The sequence below is a fragment of the Chiloscyllium plagiosum genome, unplaced genomic scaffold, assembly GCF_037043375.1.
Source record: "Chiloscyllium plagiosum isolate Xiang-an unplaced genomic scaffold, Cpla_swu_hap1 HiC_scaffold_13, whole genome shotgun sequence".
Classification (NCBI taxonomy): Eukaryota; Metazoa; Chordata; class Chondrichthyes; order Orectolobiformes; family Hemiscylliidae; genus Chiloscyllium; species Chiloscyllium plagiosum.
This window is the reverse complement of record NW_028270151.1, coordinates 85,977,995-85,996,683: the sequence shown is the minus strand read 5'-3', so window position 1 is coordinate 85,996,683 and position 18,689 is coordinate 85,977,995. Positions and strand designations below refer to the sequence as shown.

General features: G+C 40.2%; 2 protein-coding genes across 6 annotated transcripts in view; one reads left to right on the top strand and one right to left on the bottom strand.

The window, feature by feature from the left end:
• pigx (phosphatidylinositol glycan anchor biosynthesis, class X) overlaps positions 1-9,674 on the bottom strand; it is a 46,173-nt gene extending 36,499 nt beyond the window's left edge. For 2 of the 3 annotated variants that reach the window (XR_015759235.1, XM_087993869.1), the window contains exons 1-2: positions 9,492-9,671; positions 3,826-3,904 (exon numbers count right to left, since the gene is read on the bottom strand). Coding sequence is in view for 2 of the 3 variants with exons in the window: in XM_087993869.1 (XP_087849995.1) it covers positions 3,826-3,904; positions 9,492-9,549 (137 nt within the window). In the remaining variant the exon portion in view is untranslated. Of the gene's footprint in view, positions 1-3,825; positions 3,905-9,491 lie in introns of all 3 variants that reach the window. The other variant, XM_087993868.1, reaches the window with a different exon arrangement.
• cep19 (centrosomal protein 19) lies at positions 9,571-17,758 on the top strand. Of its 3 annotated transcripts, none has more exons than XM_043701735.2 (3): positions 9,571-9,695; positions 14,274-14,568; positions 16,875-17,758. In XM_043701735.2, the coding sequence occupies exons 2-3, from the start codon at positions 14,439-14,441 to the stop codon at positions 17,237-17,239; spliced, it is 495 nt and encodes a 164-aa protein (XP_043557670.1). In that variant the 5' UTR covers positions 9,571-9,695; positions 14,274-14,438; the 3' UTR covers positions 17,240-17,758. The 3 variants fall into 3 exon arrangements, with proteins under 3 accessions (XP_043557670.1, XP_043557669.1, XP_043557668.1); XM_043701734.2 differs by lacking the exon at positions 9,571-9,695 and adding an exon at positions 9,812-9,864; XM_043701733.2 differs by lacking the exon at positions 9,571-9,695 and adding an exon at positions 9,877-10,119.
• Positions 17,759-18,689: the final 931 nt, after the last annotated feature.

Below are 18,689 nucleotides of genomic sequence, written 5' to 3'. Positions count from 1 at the left end.
GAAGGCTTAGGATGAGACGTGAAGGCTCAGTTAGGGCGCTTGAGAGTTATAAGCTAGTCAGGAAAGACCTAAAGAGAGAGCTAAGAAGTGCCAGGAGATGACATGAAAAGTCTTTGGCAGATAGGATCAAGGAAAATCCTAAAGCTTTCTCTAGGTGTACCAGGAATAAAAGGATGACTAGGGTAACATTAGGGCCAATCAATGACATTAGTGGGAAGTTGTGTGTGGAGGCCCAGGAGACAGGGGAAGCGCTAATGAATATTTTTTGTCAATATTCACACTGAAAAAAGACAATGTTGTCAAGGAGAATACGAGATACAGGCTACTAGACTAAACGGTATTGAGGTTCACTAGGAGGAGGTGTTAGCAATTCTGGAAAGTGTGAAAATAGATAAATGGCCTGGTGGGACTTGTCCTAGGATTCTCTGAAGCCAGAGAAGAGATTGCAGAGTCTTTGGCTCTGATCTTTATGTTGTCATTGTCTACAGGAATAGTGCTAGCAGACTAGAGGATAGCAAATGTTGTTCCCTTGTTCAAGAATGGGAATAGAGACAACCCTGGAAATTATAGAATAGTAAGCCTTACTTTGATTGTGGATAAAGTGTTGGAAAAGGTTATGAAAGATAGGATTTATAATCATTTAGAAAGGAATAATAGAAAGGATAAGGGATAGTCAACACAGTTTTGTGAAGGGTAGGTTGTGCTTCACAAACTTTATTCATTTCCTTGAGAAGGTGACCAAACAGGTGGATGAGGGTAAAGCTGTTGATGGGGTGTATATAGATTTCAGTAAGGCGTTTGATAAGGTTCCCCAAGGTAGGCTATTGCACAAAATACGGAGGCCTGGGATTGAGTGCGATTTAGCAGTTTGGATCAGAAATTGGCTGGCTGAAAGAAGACAGAGGTTGATCAACAGTGGTTGATCGGAAATGCTCATCCTGGAGTTCAGTTACTAGTGGTGTACCACAAGGATCTATTTTGGAGCCATTGCTGTTTGGCATTTTTATAATTCACCTGGAAGAGGGCGTAGAAGGATGGATTAGAAAATTTGCAGATGACACTAAGGTCAGTGGAGTTGCGGATGGTGCAGAAGGATGTTGCAGGTCACAGAGGGACATAGATAAGCTGCAGAGTTGGGCTTACAGGTGGCAAATTGAGTTAATGTGTAAAAGTGAGGTGTTTCACTTTGGAAGGAGCATAAGGAATAAAGTGTACTGGGCTAATGGTAAGATTCTTGGCAGTGTAGATGAGCAGAGAGATCGTGATGTTGCCTTTTATGAATTGTGCAAGTTCTATGAGATCATCTCTCATTCTTCTAAACTCCAGAGAATACAGATACAGTGTTCTCAATCTCTCCTCCTATCGCATTCCACCATCCCAAGAATAAATCTGATGATTGGCATAGTGGTATTATCACTGGACTATTAATCCAGAGACCAAGATAATGTTCAGGGGACCCAAGTTCAAATCCCACTATGGCAAATGGTAAAGTTTGAATTCAATAATAATGTGGAATTGAGTCTCATGATGACCATGAAACCATTGTCAATCGCCAGAAAACACCCATCTGGTTCACTAATGTCATTGCAGGAAAGAAACTGCTATCCTCACCTGGTTTGGCTTACATGTAACTGCAGACCCACAGCAATGTGACTGACTCTTAATTACCCTCCAGTCAATTCGGCATGAGCAATAAATGCTGGCTTAGCCAGTGACGCCCATGTCCCATAAACAATTAAAAGGGTTTCCTCCACTACACTTCTGCTAGGGTAAATATATCCTTCCTTAGGCAAGGGGACCAGAACAGCATCAAATACTCACCATTGTTCTATACAAATAGAAGTAAGATGACTTTACTCCTGAAGTCAGGTCATCGTGCAGTGAAGGACAGCATATAATTTGCCTTCCAAATTACTTGTTGCACCAATACACTAGCTTTCAGTGACTTAAGAACACCAACAGGTCCCATTGGACAGCAACACTTTCCAATCTCTCATCATTGAAGAAAATTCACTACACTTTCATTCCTCTTAGCAAAGTGGACAATCTCAATCTTATTCATATTACAGCCCATCTTCCATGCTGTTGTCCACTCTCAGTTGTTTGAAATCTCTTTGCATCTTCGGCACAACACTTGCTCCCACCAGGTTTTGAATCATCAGCAAATTTAGAAATGTTACAATTGGTTCCCACATCTAAATCATTGATATAGATGGTGAACAGCTGAGGACCAAAACCGTGATCTTTGCAGTACTTCACTGATCACAGCCTGTCAACCTGAGACTAACCTATTTATTCCTAGTCCCTGCTTTTTGCCTGTTAAGCAATAATAGAGTCAGAGGGTTATACAGCAGAGAAACAGGCCCTTTGGCCAATCATTAACTGGTGCTAGTATATTACTCCCAATCACATGCACTTTAATTTTTATTACTAATACCCATGCAGGAATTTATCAAAAGTCTTCTGAAAATCTAAATACAGTGCATCAACTGGTTCCACTATATTGACTCTCCTAGCAATATCCTCAAAAACCTTTTGGTTCCCAAAAGGATATTAAGAATTAATTCTTCCCATTTCCATCCTAAGTTCTTCTCCAGCTTCAAGAAGATGTACTTAAGCAAAGCATCACGTAGGCAACACACCGTTCAGGGTCCTGGTCATGGCTGCATAGAACAGTGGCTATAATTATTCTGGTTTCCATATGTTTGAAATATTCACAATTTTACACTCAATGGTGGAGATTCAAAGCTATTCCTTAGAGCTCACCATATGACTGATTCACTGATGCATTGCTGCTACACTGGATTGCAGCAGTAAATGTGGAATTCTAGATGTATAACCTCAATGATTAATTCCTAGCTCACTACAAATAACATAAAAATGTAATAGTACCTATCCTCTGACTATACTGTCCCTTATCATTATCACATTCCTTTCCTCTCTATGAATTGAATGGTTGATAGTACCATGATCAGTTTGCTCATCCACCCTAACCTCTAACCTGTTGGAGAAGGGCAAACGCTGAGACTCTTGCAGCACTGTACATAAGGTTGCCTTAAACATCTGTTAGCTTTAAGTAGCACATGGGTTTATTCCTGAAAGTTACATAGGACAAATGTATTGATCATTGTGGTATCACTGCCTTAATCTGTGTACTCTGTTGATAGCTGCTATTATTTGGTTTATTAGTTTCCACCCTCTGCTGCATGCACCTTTTGTGTTTTCTCTCTTTTAGTATGTATTTCAAGATTACCAGTTTTCATCAATATACACAAATTTATTTTAGTTCTCTCTACCGTCCCCATTACCACTGTGATAAATGCCTATCAGATTTAGAGTCATAGAGACGTACAGCACGGAAACAGACCTTTTGGTCCAACATGGCCAGATATCCTAAATTAATCTACTTCCATTTGCCAACATTTGGTGCCTTTTAAATGTTGTAATTGTAACAGCCTCCACCACTTCCTCTGGCAGCTCATTCCATACACGCACAGGTCAACATTAACATTAAAGAGGTCCATTCAAAAGTCTGATAACATACTGTCTCTCTCCCTCTCTCTGGTGTACTTTAACATAATTCTAGCTTGGAATTATGTAATTCTGTAGAATGCCAATCTTATTCTATTTAATAGTTTATAAGTGCTTTTCCTTACAGAATACATCTTCATCCCTGAAATCTGTTACAATAATTACAAATCTGTCTAATCAAATGAATGTATGACAAAGACAGCTTTTGGAAAAGCACACTGCTTCAACCTACTTCCATTAGCTGTCTTGTATTAAAATAATACAGCAACATATTTATAATCTGACAGCTCTTACCTATGAAATCCATTCTTTACAATATGTCTGTTCAAACTCACTGATCGAAGCCAGGGCTCAGAGTACAAAGGATCATCACCTGTATAAACACAGAACAGTAACACTCCACACTTAATATGAAACACTATTTAACAAGTGGAACTAGGTAAGAATTTTTTTTTTTCAAATTCAGGAGATGCATAGAAATTTCTCATCTGTGTTCCCTTCGTAAGTCCTCACCAACCCTAGGAAACTCAAACATCTAAATAGAAAGCGGGCTACACCACCAGTGCTTCATTCGGAGGCTCACTGAAGGTGTTACCTAGTATGGAGACGAAATGTCTGAAAACAAACCTTCCAGCTCGGCGAACAAACCTACATCCAGTCTTCTCCAGCACATTCTGGAGAAAATTTTCTTCCAAATGCCATGCTACTAAAATCTGGAAAAATCTAAAAGCTATTTGAATTCTAGGGCACCTAGATTTCAGGATATGCTGAAGATGGGAGATTTCACATAGGAGGTAGGTAGCAATTGGCTGAATGCCATTTAAAGAACTGTCAGTGTGACATGCCTTGGAAATGAATTGATCAAACTTTTTCTTAAAATAGGCACAGAATAAAGAGAAAGCAACATTGGAGAAAGCATTTGCATTTTTATATCACATCTTTGGTAAACTCAGGGTATGCCAAAGCAATTATCAGCCAAAGGAATACTTTCTTTAGAAGTTTCAGCATGCACAGTGAGGAAGACTGCTCAGTCAGAAGATTCCAGAAAACCAAGCTGAAAAATCCAGGATGATGCTCTTATTTGGTATTGAAGGAGTGCTGAATTGTTGAGATGTTTCGGTTGAGATGTTGAGCCAAGGCCCTGCCTGCTCTCACAGCTGAACATTATGGATCCCATGGCAATATCCCAAAGAAAAGCAGATATCCTTGCTGATATTAATTTCTCCATCAAGATCACAAAAGTAAATCTAGTCGTTATCATATTTCTCTTTGTGGAATCTTGTTGGGTTCAAACGGATTACACATTTACTATTTAACATCAGTGACTACTTCAAATTAATTAGCCATAAAGTATTTTGGGTTGTCCAGGGACAAGACACTATATAAAAGCAAGTCATTATTGTAATTTTGAAAAATTATTCTAAATGATAGCCCTCTATTTATAAATAATTCTAAGGACGATATCTGAAATTTGACCAACAGTCTGACACATGGAAAAACATAACCTTTACAAATTGATCACTAAGTTCTGACAAAATTGACTGGGTTTTTTGAAGAACTAATGGACAGTGTTGGTAAGGGTAATGGAGTTGTACAGAACTTTCAAAAGGCATGTGATAAAGTTCTAAATAATGAAGTTGTTAGTAAAACTAAAGTACATACATGTACAATTGGCTGAGGAAGGTGTACTGTGGTGTTCCCAGAATTAGAATCCCTGTGTTTTTTTTATCCTGTGCTTAGGCATACAAGGCATAATTTAAAAGTTTGCAATGACAAAGAATTTTGAAATGTAAAAAGTGAGAAGGGTAATGGCAGAGTGCAGAAAGATGTGATGGGCAGAAATATGGCAGATGAAATTTAACAGAAATGTGAAGGGATGCATTTTAAAAGATAACATTAACTAAATAGCTGAGATACTTAGATCATCAAACGTCACAGGTGAAGTGCTGGAAGACTGGAGGTTGGTTAATGTGGTGCTACTGTTTAAGGAAGGTGGTAAGGATAAGCCAGGGAACTAAAGACTGGTGAACTGGACATTGGTGGTGGGGCAAGTTGTTGGAGGGAATCCTGAGGGACAAGATTTACTTGCATTTGGATAGGCAAGGACCAATTAGGGATAGTCGACATGGCTTTGTGCATTGGAAATCATGACTCACTAACTTGATTGAGTTTTTTTTAAAGGAAGTAACGAAGAATATTAATGAGGGCAGAGGGGTGGACTTGATCTATATGGACTTCAGTCAGGCATTCGACAAGGTTCCTAATGGTAGACTAGTTAGCAAGGTTAGATTGCATGAAATACAGGGAGAACTAGCTGTTTGGATACAGAACTAGTTTGAATGTAGAAGACAGAGGGTGGTAGTGGATTTTTGCTTTTCAAACTGGAGGCCTGTGATGAGTAGTGTGCCACAAGGATTGGTGCTGGGTCCACTGCTTTTCGTCATTTGTATAAATGATTTACAGATAACACCAAAATTGGAGGTGTAGTGGACAGCAAAAAAGGTTATCTTAGCGTACATTGGGATCTTGATCAGATGGGCCAATGGGCTGAGAAGTGGCAGATGGTGTTTGATTTAGATAAATGAGGTAAGATCCTGGAGGCTTGCTGAACAAAGGGACCTTGGAGTGCAGGTTCATAGTTCCTTGAAAGTGGAGCCGTAGGTCGATAGGATAGTGAAAGCAGTGTTTGGTATGCTTTCCTTTATTGGCCAGATCATTGAGTATAGGAGTTGAAAGGTCATGTTGCAACTGCACAGGACATTGGTTTGGGCACTTTTGGAATATTGTGTGCAATTCTGGTCTCCCTCCTAAAGGGAGGATATTGTTAAACTTGAAAAGGTTCAGAAGAGATTTACAAGGATGTTACCAATTTTGGAGGGTTTGAGCTTTTGGGAGAGGCAGAATAGGCTGCAGCTGTTTTCCCTGGATCATCACAGGCTAAGGAGTGACCTTATGAGGTTCTAAAATCATCAGTGGCACAGATAGGGTAAATGGATAAGGTCTTTACTTTGAGGTGGGTGAGTCCAGAACTAGACGCATAGGTTTTGGGGAAAGATTTAAAAGGGAAATAAGAGGCAACTTTTTCACATTGAAGGTGGTGTGTGTATGGAACGAACTGGCAGAGCAAGTGATGGAGGCTGGTACAATTACACTATTTAAAAGCCCTCGGGAGGGGTATATGAATAGGAAGGGTCTAAGAGGTCTATGGGTCAAGTGCTGGAAAATGGGACAAGATTAATTTAGGATATTTGGTCAGCGTGGATGAATTGGACCCTAGGGTATGTTTCAGTTCTGTACATATCTATGACTCTATACTACAATCTTAAAAGTGGTGCAGGAATAGAGAGGCCTGAGAAATGCAAGGGTGAGAACTGCACTTTCTTTGAACTGCTTAGCACTGTTCCCAAACTTGAAAGAGAATGATGCCTTCCCTTAATTATATGGTACAACAGCCCCATAGTCTAACTTATTTGGATGGGCACTGCACATACTCTGAATTTGGAGCATTAACACTGCATGTTCCAGAAACCTAGGAGTACTAACGCTGCGTTTCAGAACCTAGGAGTATTAGTGCTATGTTCCCTAAACCTAGGAGTAGCAGCACTGGGTGTTTCCTAAACTTGGAACCAATTGTGCCGAGTGGTCTCGTAACTGGTGTATCAGTGGTTTGTCACTGATCGATGTAATGTGTCATGTAGAGATCAAGATCATTTTTCTTCAAGGGTTAGAGTTTTATTTTCAGGAGCTCTTTTGCTTGTACTCTATCACCTCTACTGTGTTGCAGCCATACATTGTCCCATCTTAATATGCCTCCTTTGTGAGGAGATATACCTCTACCAGATACTGGAAAAAAGAAACTGGCTGTCCTCCTTGTATGCCTCATAAATGTTCTTCCATTGCAAGATAAGGAATGGCATCATTCATTTCAAAGGCTGCACCCAACAATTTTCAAATCAAAATGGGGTAAAATATGGATCTTAACACCAAGTATTTTACTAGTTTGCTCTGTTCCAGTGACCTATGTTTTCCCTGCTGACATCGACAACTGCTGCTTCACAGTGACTAGATGGGAAATTTCAGCTGTTTATTAATGCAGGTGACAATTTTGAGCTGTGGGCAGGAATTTATCTCCACAATGACACGTAGTTTCAGAAACTCCAGAGTTAATTCCAGCAAGAAAATAAAAAGTCAACAGAGAATTGCCTTCATTGGTCAGTACAAAAGAGTTGGGATGTCATATTGTGGCTGTACAGAATAGCAGTAAGGCCACTACAGTTCTGGTCACCATGTTATTAAACTTGAGAGGGTGCAAAAGTGTGTTGCCAGGACTGCAGTGCTCAAGTTATAGCGATGCTCAAGCTATAGAGAAAGGCTGGATAGGCTGGGGTTTTTTCCGCCTGGAGTGTTAGAGTCTGAGGGGTGAGCTTACAGAAGTTTATAAAATGACAACGGGCATGGCAAGGGTGAATAGTCAAGGACTCTTTCCTGGGGTGGGGAGACCCCAAAACTAAAAGGGCATAGTTTCAAGGAGAAAGATTTAAACAAAGACCTGGGACGGGTAACGTTTATAGCAGAGGGTAGCGCACGAATGGAACAAGCTGTCGGAGAAAGTGGTGGAGGCAGGTACAATTACAACATTAAAAGGCTCCTGGATGGGTTTATGAATAGGAAGGCTTTAGAGGGATATGGGCCAAGCTAAGTCAAGTGGGACCAGAGTAGGATGCCTGGATTGTATAGTCAGCACCGAAGACTTGGATTAAAAGGGTCGGTTTCTTTGTTATATGACTCTACGATCATCCCACCTCATAAGCAAGGTACAACCTGAAACAAAAACGGGAAATGCTGTAAATACTCAGGAGGTAAGGTAAAACCATCAGAGAGGAATACCCTCAATGTTTCAAGTTAACGAATATTCATTTTTTAACCTTTCATTGACCAAAAATACCAGCTGTTTTCCCCCTACTAATACTACCAAATCTGTTCTGTATTTCTGGCAATATCTGTTTTTGCTGCAGATTTGCAGCACCTGCAGTTTTAAGCGTCCTAACTTTCAGGGTTATGGGCCTAGTGCTGGAAAGTGGGACCAGTGTAGCTTTGGCGGTAGAGAACTATTGGGCCGAAGAGCCTCTGTAGATTCTGCTGGGCTTTTCGCTGAGGGACAAGTTCACGTCTGACGCTTGGTGATGGACTTCATCTTTCCAGAAACAGTTTGTTATGCCGTCGAGGAGGAGGACAACAAACTTCACCTGACTTGACTCAAGTTCTGAATTGCATTTGTCAGAGATGGGGGAGGAAGGTGTTGGTCTTGTGTCTTCCCTGACAACCCCCGGACGTGGTTAGACACGGCCATAAACTGGAATGATTTGGAGATGCCGGTGTTGGACTGGGGTGTACAAAGTTAAAAATTACACAACACCAGGTTATAGTCCAACAGGTTTATTTGGAAGCACACTAGCTTTCGGAGCGACGCTCCTTCATCAGGTGATTGTGGAGGGCTCGATCGTAACACAATTTATAGCAAAAATTTGCAGTGTGATGTAACTGAAATTATACATTGAAGAATTGATTGTTAAGCCTTTCCTCTGTTAGAAGTGAAACTATCACTGAATTCTGTTACACTGTATTCTAACAGAGGAAAGGCTTAACAGACAATCAATTCTTCAATGTATAATTTCAGTTACATCACGCTGCAAATTTTTGCTATAAATTGTGTGTTACGATCGAGCCCTCCACAATCACCTGATGAAGGAGCGTCGCACCGAAAGCTAGTGCTTCTAATTAAACCTGTTGGACTATAACCCGGTGTTGTGTGATTTTTAACTTTAAACTGGAATGCTTGCGATCGGCACCAGGCATTGCTCGGTGCCCGCGTCAAATTAGGCTGACTCATAAACAGCCTCCGCTCATAAACAGCCCACCGTCTATCCAGAACCCACGGACTACCCTGTAATTGCTCTTACATGTGACAACAGCGACACACAGACACCAGGCTCCGAGCACGGCCCGACTCACATCCATGACCGGCCTCTCCCAGCGGCCCGGCCCGGCCCGGCCAGGCCCGGCCAAGGACCCAGACCGCGGCTCTCCTCAGCACTGCCTGAGCTCACCGCCGGTTCACCGTCTCTTCCTTGACGGTGTGGCAGCGGGGAAACCGAGGACGACAGGTATGCCGTCCACCCGAACAATCCCCCCCTCCCTCCCTCCCGTCAGAATGGGCGCACGGCGCCGGTAAGTCATGGTTCACTGTCAGGCAGGAGATCAATCGGTCGCAGAAGGGGTCTTTTATTGGCTGGGTTGCCATGAGGATCCGGAGGTTGTCAAGGGCGAGTTCAAGTTTGATTACAAATAAAATAGCAAAATAGAAATGTGATTAGTGATTTATGAAGGTATTAAAACTCATGAAAGCATGGTAACTCTCTCGACATGATCAGTGCAGAGGCAGCCAATTTGCTTTGGGACTGTACTGTGGTTGGTTGATCTTTCCATTTAGTCGGTAACTATAGATACGGAGCAATATCAGTGATAATTGAGAGTTTTACTGGGAACTGCCGTTTATACCTGTGATCGGTGGGAATGTTACTAATATTAGTGAGTATTTTATTACTACCTAACAGCAGTTATATTAGTGTAAAGAGCAAAAGAAACAGGAGCAGGAGTCGACGAGAGAGTGTGGCGCTGGAAAAGCACAGCAGGTCAGGCAGCAGCGGGGGAGCAGGCATGAGGAAGGGCTTATGCCAAAATGTCGATTCTCCTGCTCCTCCGATGCTGCCTGACCTGCTGTGCTTTTTCAGCACCGCACTCTCGACTCTGATCTCCAGCATCTGCAGTCCTCACTTTCTCCTCAGAGCAGGAGTAGATCATTCAGTCCCTTCAGCCTGTCCTACCATTTCTATTAGATCACAGCTGATCTGCGTCTTTTGTGGTCGCGTCTCACGGCACTCAATTTTCAAAAATCTACTTCCTTTTAAAATACTTTGTGACCGAGTGTCCACGGCACTCTAGAATTATGAATTCCTTCACATCTGTTTTAAATGAGTCTCTCTTATTCTGTAAGCAAGTCCCCCAGTGAGAGATTCCGCCAGTGAAAGTAGTTATATTAATCACTTATTTTTGTATATTTGATTACACCTTTGTGAAATACTCAGAACTTTTTTCCTACTAAATGCTGTATAAACATCAATTTTTAAAAATTGATACATTTGTTGTGATTTGATCTCAGAAATTATTAAATATTGCAGGAGTCTTTTAATCAAGGGTAAAATATGAGATTTTTGTTTAAACAAAGTAAACACTAACTGTATACGAGTCAAGATTCTGCCTCAAGAACTACCTCCTTAGATCACTTGCCCACAGTGATCTAAATTACTTTAGTTACGAATTCCTATTAGTTTAATATTCTATAGTAAGAGTACCTTAATTGGGGGAGCAGGCACGATCCGGGCTCCCCGGATTGCATGCAATTCTGGTCTCCTTCCTATCGGAAAGATGTTGTGAAACTTGAAAGGGTTCAGAAAAGATTGACAAGAATGTTGCCAGGGTTGGAGGATCTGAGCTATAGGGAGAGGCTGAACAGGCTGGGGCTGTTTTCCCTGGAGCGTCGGAGACTGAGGTGATCTTGTAGAGGTTTACAAAATTATAAGGGGCATGGATGGGGTAAATAGGCAAAAAGTCTTTTCCCTGGGGTCGGGGAGTCCAGAACTAGAGGGCATAGGTTTAGGGTGAGAGGGGAAAGATATAACAGAGACCTACGGGGCAACTTTTTCACGCAGAGAGTGGTGTGTGTATGGAATGAGCTGCCAGAGGAAGTGGTGGAGGCTGGTACAATTGCAACATTTAAGAGGCATTTGGATGGGTGTATGAATAGGAAGGGTTTGGAGGGATAGGGCAGGTGGGACTTGATTGGGTTGGGATATCTGGTTGGCATGGACAGGTTGGACCGAAGGGGCAGTTTCCATGCTGTACATCTCTATGACTCTCAGTGCTGTTTCACCAGAGAAGGAAATATTGGAAGAGATGAAGAAGCAGTGGTTTAGCAAGAAATTCCAGACCCTGGTTTCCAAACAAACGGTGTTTGGAGAGGGTTGTACATCTAAAGGAGTTTAGAGATGGGAAAGAGTGGGGGTGTGAAGAGATTTAAACATGAGGATGACAATTTTGAAGATAATTTGAAAAATTATGATTTCACAGAAAATAAATTATTCACCCATGGGAGGATTCAGAATTAGGTAATTGGGGGGTCAGTTTAGATGGATGATTGACATCGTACTGCTTTGCAAATCAACAGCACGGGTTCAATTCCCGAGGTTAGCATGAAGGACGTTCCTTGTCAATCTCCCCTTGCCTGAGGTGTGGTGGTGCTCAGGTTAAATCATCACCAGTTCTCTCTCTCTAATAAGAGCGCGGTCCTATGGTCTGATAAGACAACAGCAACACAACATCAATCTGTGTTTAGAATGTGGAACCCATTACAGTAAGGAGCAGATTAGGTGAGTTGCTTAGAAACATATAGGAAATATAGAAAAATACATCAGAGAAAGAAAATGGAAGAATGGTGGGGTTAGGTTGAGATAGGTAGGAAGAAGTTAGTAAAGATCATAAATATTTACCTTTAACTGAACAATGTGTTCCTGTGATTTTCTTTCTATCTGGGTAAATTTCAGTTGTGGGATGGAAGCAAATATCAGAGGAGCAAGAGTTGATGACTGAATGTACCTGATGCAGAATAGGTTAGTAGGATTTTGAATGAGATCACATTTACTGATGTTGCGGAGGAGGATGGATAAGAGAGTACAGAAGTAGTTAGGTTTGAAGATGATACAGTTTCAGCAGCAAATGCAAACACTGCAGAGGCAAGTGATGTTATTGCATTGGAAAGGATGGGGAAGGAGAATCAATTCACACTATACAAAATACAGAAGGTAAAGCTGAGACTGTGGTTGGGGACAGGGAGGATAATAGAGTCTGTCTTGGGGACCAAAGATAATGACTTTGGTTTCCCCAATAATTGCTGCCTCTAAATTCTCAGTCAGCTCAGCAGTTAATTCACTCCATTGCTATCTGTTCTGAGTTAGTCTGACTGCTTCCATCATATGTACTCCTTTCTGTGACCAATCACTCTTGACATTGTCTATCCAGCATTAATATTGAGAACTATGATGGTAATTAACTGTAATCATTACCGGAGTTATAATAATGATAAGTATTACTAATTTGTCTTTTCTGAAAAAAGACACATTCTGTTGAAGAGTTTCACCTTTCACTCATCAGCACAATTCGCGAGAATACTAACTTAAAGGGGAGTATATTTTAAATTGTATGAGAAAAGTGCTGATTGCTTAATAGGATATTGTACCAGTTAAATGATGAGTTACAGTTAATTGCCAAGCTTTGTTAAAATTTAAACCAAACAGGTTTTCACTGATTAGTCAAGGTATTATCTGAGGATGAATTAGAAAGTATCTGCCTCCTATTTTGTTAAATTAAATAGGTGCAATGTCTGTATATGTTCTGTCTCCAAATAACAGGGACCAGTGTTTAACATTTCTAGAGCATGAAAGTGCTCCACACTGCAAGCCCAACTGACGACCTTAAATTGTTGACTGTCAGTGTAATTCTTAGAATACTCAGTATTACAGAACAAATATTGTCCAGTTACAAGATCAGACTGTCAAATGGAGAAATAACATTTATCTTAGTCTGCACTTGCTCCCTTCCTTGGTGTTTTGAATTCTAATCTTGGAAATGACTATACACCTAGTTTCAGACAAAGGAGCACCTATCCTCTGCCCTGTGTATTCAGGATCATCAGGGATTGCCCTGAAACATTGTGAAAACAATCAGAAGTCACTTATATATAAAATTGCCCTGGGTTTGGGATAATTGTATTTGAAAATATGGATTAGTTCAGTTTTTTAGGTCTCCAGTTTTGATATTTCTCAGTTATTTATTCACAGGGGTTTTTTTTCCACTTAGGTTTGATGTGAGCATTTCACAGAACTAGCATTTTTCTCATGTTGCAATGCTAAGGGTTTTTGTTGAGGTTTAAAGTAATTATTCTGGCATTGTGAGAATTACCTCAAGGCTATAATTACTAACACGAGTAGGTCTTTCAGCTCCAGAAGCTTTTTCTGTCCTACAATTAGATCAAGGTTGATTTACTTCTTGAATCCATCTCCCTTCCCTGATTTTCTAGGTATGCTTGACAGACAAAATTCTACCAACCTCAGTTTTGAAATCTTCAATTGTCCTCTAGCCTCAGGCACTTTTTTTTAGGGGTGTGAGTTCCAGATTTCAACTACCTTCTGTGAAGAAGTCATTTTACCATTTTAAACACCACTGTTAGATAATCTTTTCATTTTTCATACAGTTGTGGGGTGGGGTGGAAGGGACGGTTGGGGAGTGCCAACTTTCAAAAATTGATGGAGAAACTCAGCAGGTAAGTATCCGTGTTGACAAAACAGAATTAACTTTTCAGGTCCAGTGTCCCTTCTTCAGAACACTGGACTCAAAACGTTGACTGTGCTTTCTCTCCACAGTTGCTCACAGACCTGCTGAGTTTTTCAGCACTTTATTTATTTCAGCTATATAGATAACCTGTTCCAATTTACTCTCAAGAGATATAATACACCTATATTCAGTACTGTTACTCCTTACTGCCATATGTTCTACATAACACATTTTTTGAAGTTCAGAAGAGAGTTTCTGACACTTAGATTTAAATGGTTTTATTTTTCCCTATACAGGATATTCATGTGGATTATTTTTCATTAAAAATTTAAAATGTAGAAGAAAGGTTATTAAAATACCCGGAGCTAGACACAAAAGTTATTGACTGTCCCAACTTCACCAACTCTGTGACCTCGTTATGAATTGCCTGTAAGCTGAAAGAATCTTCTAGCTGAAATGTGATGGCTTACGTTCCAAAGAAGTGTGGTGTTAAGTTCAAACCACCTGCTATTGTTTTAATCTACGAAGATGAAAATACTAAGAAAACTCGACAAAGGATGATACCTGTTCGAAATTTCTCCAAATTTTCAGGTGAGAACCTAGTTTTATGTTTAATCTTAAATGACCCATCTAATATTGCATCAACAATGTGAATGCTAATCATAGCAAGCAGGGAGACATTGTAAAGTTCACCTTAACATGGAGTGGAAGTGCATTGTTGCTGATACTTACCATGATTGAATGAAATTGTAAGTATTTTACTATTACATCCACTTGGATAATTAAAATAACTACATTAATAAAACAGTTTCCCTTCTAAACTTAGAACATTTTGTATAGAATGGGTGGAACAGTGGCTCAGTGGTTAGTACTGCTGCCTCACAGCACCAGGGAACCGGGTTCGATTCCATCCTCGTGCAACTGTCAGTATGGAGTTCGCATGTTCTCCCCATGCCTGGTGGGTTTCCTCTGGGTGCTCCGGTTTCCTCCCACAATCCAAAGATGTGCAGGACAGGTGAATTGGCCATGATAAATTGCCCATGGTGTTCAGTGATGTTAGTTTAGATGCATTAGTGAGGGGGAAATGTAGAGTAATAGGGTAGGGGAATGGGTCTGGATGGGTTACTCTTTGGAGGTTCAGTGTGGAGTTGTTGGGCCAAATGGCCTGTTTCCACACTATATGGACTCTAATCTTTCAAAAATAATTAAATTACACTAGGTTAGGTCATGTGTTATACATTTTTCCACCAATGTTGTTAGTATGGCAACAATTTAAGATAATGTACTTAAACCATACAAACCATTGCTGTCACACAACATGAAAGATATCTGGTTAAGTTAATACATTTACATAAACAGTGTGGTGACAATTTGCAATGGCTATATATTGCACTTCAGGGATTGTTTGTTGATTGTGAAGATAAAGGACACTGTATGAATGCAATTTTTTTTATATAAAAGCTAAACCCACTCAAATGTCAGCATCAGAATCAGTGTGGAAATAGGCCATTCGACACATTAAGTCCACACTGACTCCACGAAGAGCACCCCACCCAGACCCAACTACCTACCCTTTCCCTGTAACCCTCCATTTCCCATGGCTAACACATCTAACCTATTCATCCCTGAATGCTGTGGGCAATTTAGCATGGCCAATCCACCTAACCTCCACTTTGGACTGTAGGAGGAAACCAGAGCACCTGGCAGAAACCCGTGCAGACACGGGGAGAACATGTTAACTCCACCCGGACTGTTGCCTGAGGGTGGAATTGAACCCAGTTCGCTGGTGCTGTGAGGCAGCAGTGCTAACCACTGAGCCACCGTACCACCCAGTGCCAGAAATATGTTCACAAACAGAACAGTTTGATGAAAAATTCCTTTGAAGAGCAGAAAATTCTTACAATCTCCTCACTATTCCAATCTCCTAACCATTGCAAACCATCACAAAGAACAAATTAATGCTTGTCTCACTCCTCACAGGCAAGTCTACAACTAGAGCGAGTGGCGCATTTACCCACATAGCTGGTGTGTCACCTCCGAGCAGAACAGTGTGCTACATTCCACATTCCGCATCATCCCTTTCCAGACCCAACACATCCAATTCTCCAAAGTGTGGCCTCTAACTGGGCTGGGAAATTTTAATGTGAATACTTTTAGATAGTAAATCAGGAAAAATGGGCATGTAAGAAAATAATAATACAATGGAGAATATTCAAATAATAGACAAAGTACAAGTGTAGGAATAAACAGTACATCAGTCATGCATGCATGCATATATCTATAGATTTTGGATATCATCCTTATCAGGAAATAATAGCCTGCGGGCCCTCTTCTGTCTTGATAAGAGTTTCAGGGGTGACTGAATAGAGGTCTTTAAAACTGAAAGATGTTGATAGAGTAGCTACAGAGAGAATGTTTCCTCTTGGAAACAACAGCAATGGCTCAGTGTAAAATAATCACGAAGAAATCCAATCAAAAATTCAGATGGAATCTCTTTACCCAAAGAGTGAGAAGAATGTTGAATTTGATACTGCAGGTAGTGATTGGAGTGAAATAATATAGATGTATTTCAGGAGAAAATGAACAAACATTTGAGCGAGAAGAGAACAGAGGGTTAAGATGATAAATGAAAAAAAGGTGGGAGGAGGCTTGAGTATAATATTACACCAACATGTAAATTAGACAAAAATGAGACTTCATTTCTTTTTCCATGATTTTTACTGGAATTGTATTACACCTCTTATCTGAGCTTTAAATAACTGAAGTTCTTTTCTTTCTTGATTAGATTATATTAATGTATACTTTAGTTAGTCAGTATCGTGAGAAAGTTGAAGAAATGGGTGAAGCATTGAATAGTATGACAGCATTTTTTTCCCCATTTTGAAAACTGATCATAGATTGTGGCCAAGCCGCAGAACAGATGAAGAATAACCCTCGGCACCAAGTATATTTCGATAGAGTGTCGCAGCAGCAGCTGCAGAAATTATATCAGCTCCTGAGAGATAGCCTGAATGGTCTGAGTCTTAACCAGAGCCTGGAGACCTTCCTGAAGGAAAACTCCATCAACCCAGAGGAGGATCTCAACAAACTTGATGACAATGAGTTGGCAAAAAAGAAAAAAATCATGGATGAACTGTTTGAACAGAACCAGAGAAAACCCAGTGACCCAAAGTTTGTTTATGATCTGGAAGTTGATTTCCCTGAGGATGAGCAGATTGAGTCATGTGGCTGGGATGATGAAGATCAAGATGGAGAGTTCTGACTGAGCTTTATTTCCAGAACTGTCAGTGTGTACCTTTGAGGACAGAAGAATAACCTAGTCTTTAGTTGCCTTGAGTTAATCAATCTATTATTATATTATAAATGGTCAAAATGACAATTGCATCACAGATGGAATTATATCAAAACAGGTTAAAGGGCACAGGAACAGGATGTTATTACTCCTGAGTAAGCTGCAGCTGCTAAATAGAAACTTTGGAAATCACTTTTGTAATGATTAAGGTGTGGAAGGGAAAACATTATGGCCACTGTACCTGATCACCAAACAAATTTGAGTCCCTAAATGATTATCCACAAATGCAGGATCAAATTCTTTGCTATTCTACCAACTTGCCATTTATCAGAAGATTTATAATGGTGGCTTTATATTATTGGAAACTTTTATCATGTTTTCAGAAATGAAACATATGCTTGTACTCAATTTGTCTCAATGTCAGTATAATATTGTTGTTAATTTTCATCCTAACTGCCTAGATAATAAATTGATAAAGTGGATAATGTCTATATTATAGTATCGCTTCTTATAATTCAGGTGAAAACAAAAAAAACTATTCTCCATTGGTTATTTTGATTCACTATGTGAAAAGTCTATTCTCTGAGGCATTTTGTATTTTTTGCCATACTATGCTTCAGTTCACAGCTAATCCTCAAGCCTGCTGTCCATTGTTGCCTACTTGGAGGAGAAAGTGAGGACTGCAGATGCTGGAGATCAGAGCTGAAAATGTGTTGCTGGTAAAGCGCAGCAGGTCAGGCAGCATCCAAGGAGTAGGAGAATCGACGTTTCGGGCATGAGCCCTTCCTGATTCTCCTGCTCCTTGGATGCTGCCTGACCTGCTGCGCTTTTCCAGTAACACATTTTTAGCATTGTTGCCTACTTGCCAGGAAGATGCAGATTCCTTGCACACTTCATGAGTCTTTCTCAATATATGCTTATTCTCACAAAGGACTGTAAATAATACATTTTAAGTTGAGGTGAAAAGAGAAGTTCTTCTTTTGAAGACTTGCATTTTGAAAAAAATAATTCTGGAGTCAAGGAGAGGAAATACAACTATGAAGCAGTGTGTTTAAATTGCCCTAATTTGATTGAATAAAATATTTTCTAAAGAAATCTAAGATGCAAAGAGTTAGGCACTTTTGCCCAATTGATTTAGATTTAAGTCTCTCATCCTGACCCTCAAAGCCAAAAATGCCTGATTTTGTTAAAACTTACATTTTAAATTTTGAAAATGCAAAAATGCTACGGCTCTGCACTTTATCTACCAGTTCTTTTAAATACCATATAATGGACGTTTGTTAAGTCCCATTATTCTCCATATCTACCTTTTAGAATTTATAGTAAATTCAATTAATTGCTTACTGTTAAATTACTGGACATGCATGGTTGTGTCAAAACTGATCACAACTGTGCACTTTGCTGAATTCATAAATTCAAT

Excerpts from the sequence above, each read along its gene's own strand:
- cep19 (XM_043701735.2), top strand. The coding sequence starts at position 14,439 with ATGGCTTACGTTCCAAAGAAGTGTGGTGTTAAGTTCAAACCACCTGCT. Across the intron at positions 14,569-16,874 it reads AAATTTCTCCAAATTTTCAG|ATTGTGGCCAAGCCGCAGAA; the intron begins GTGAGAACCTAG and ends AACTGATCATAG.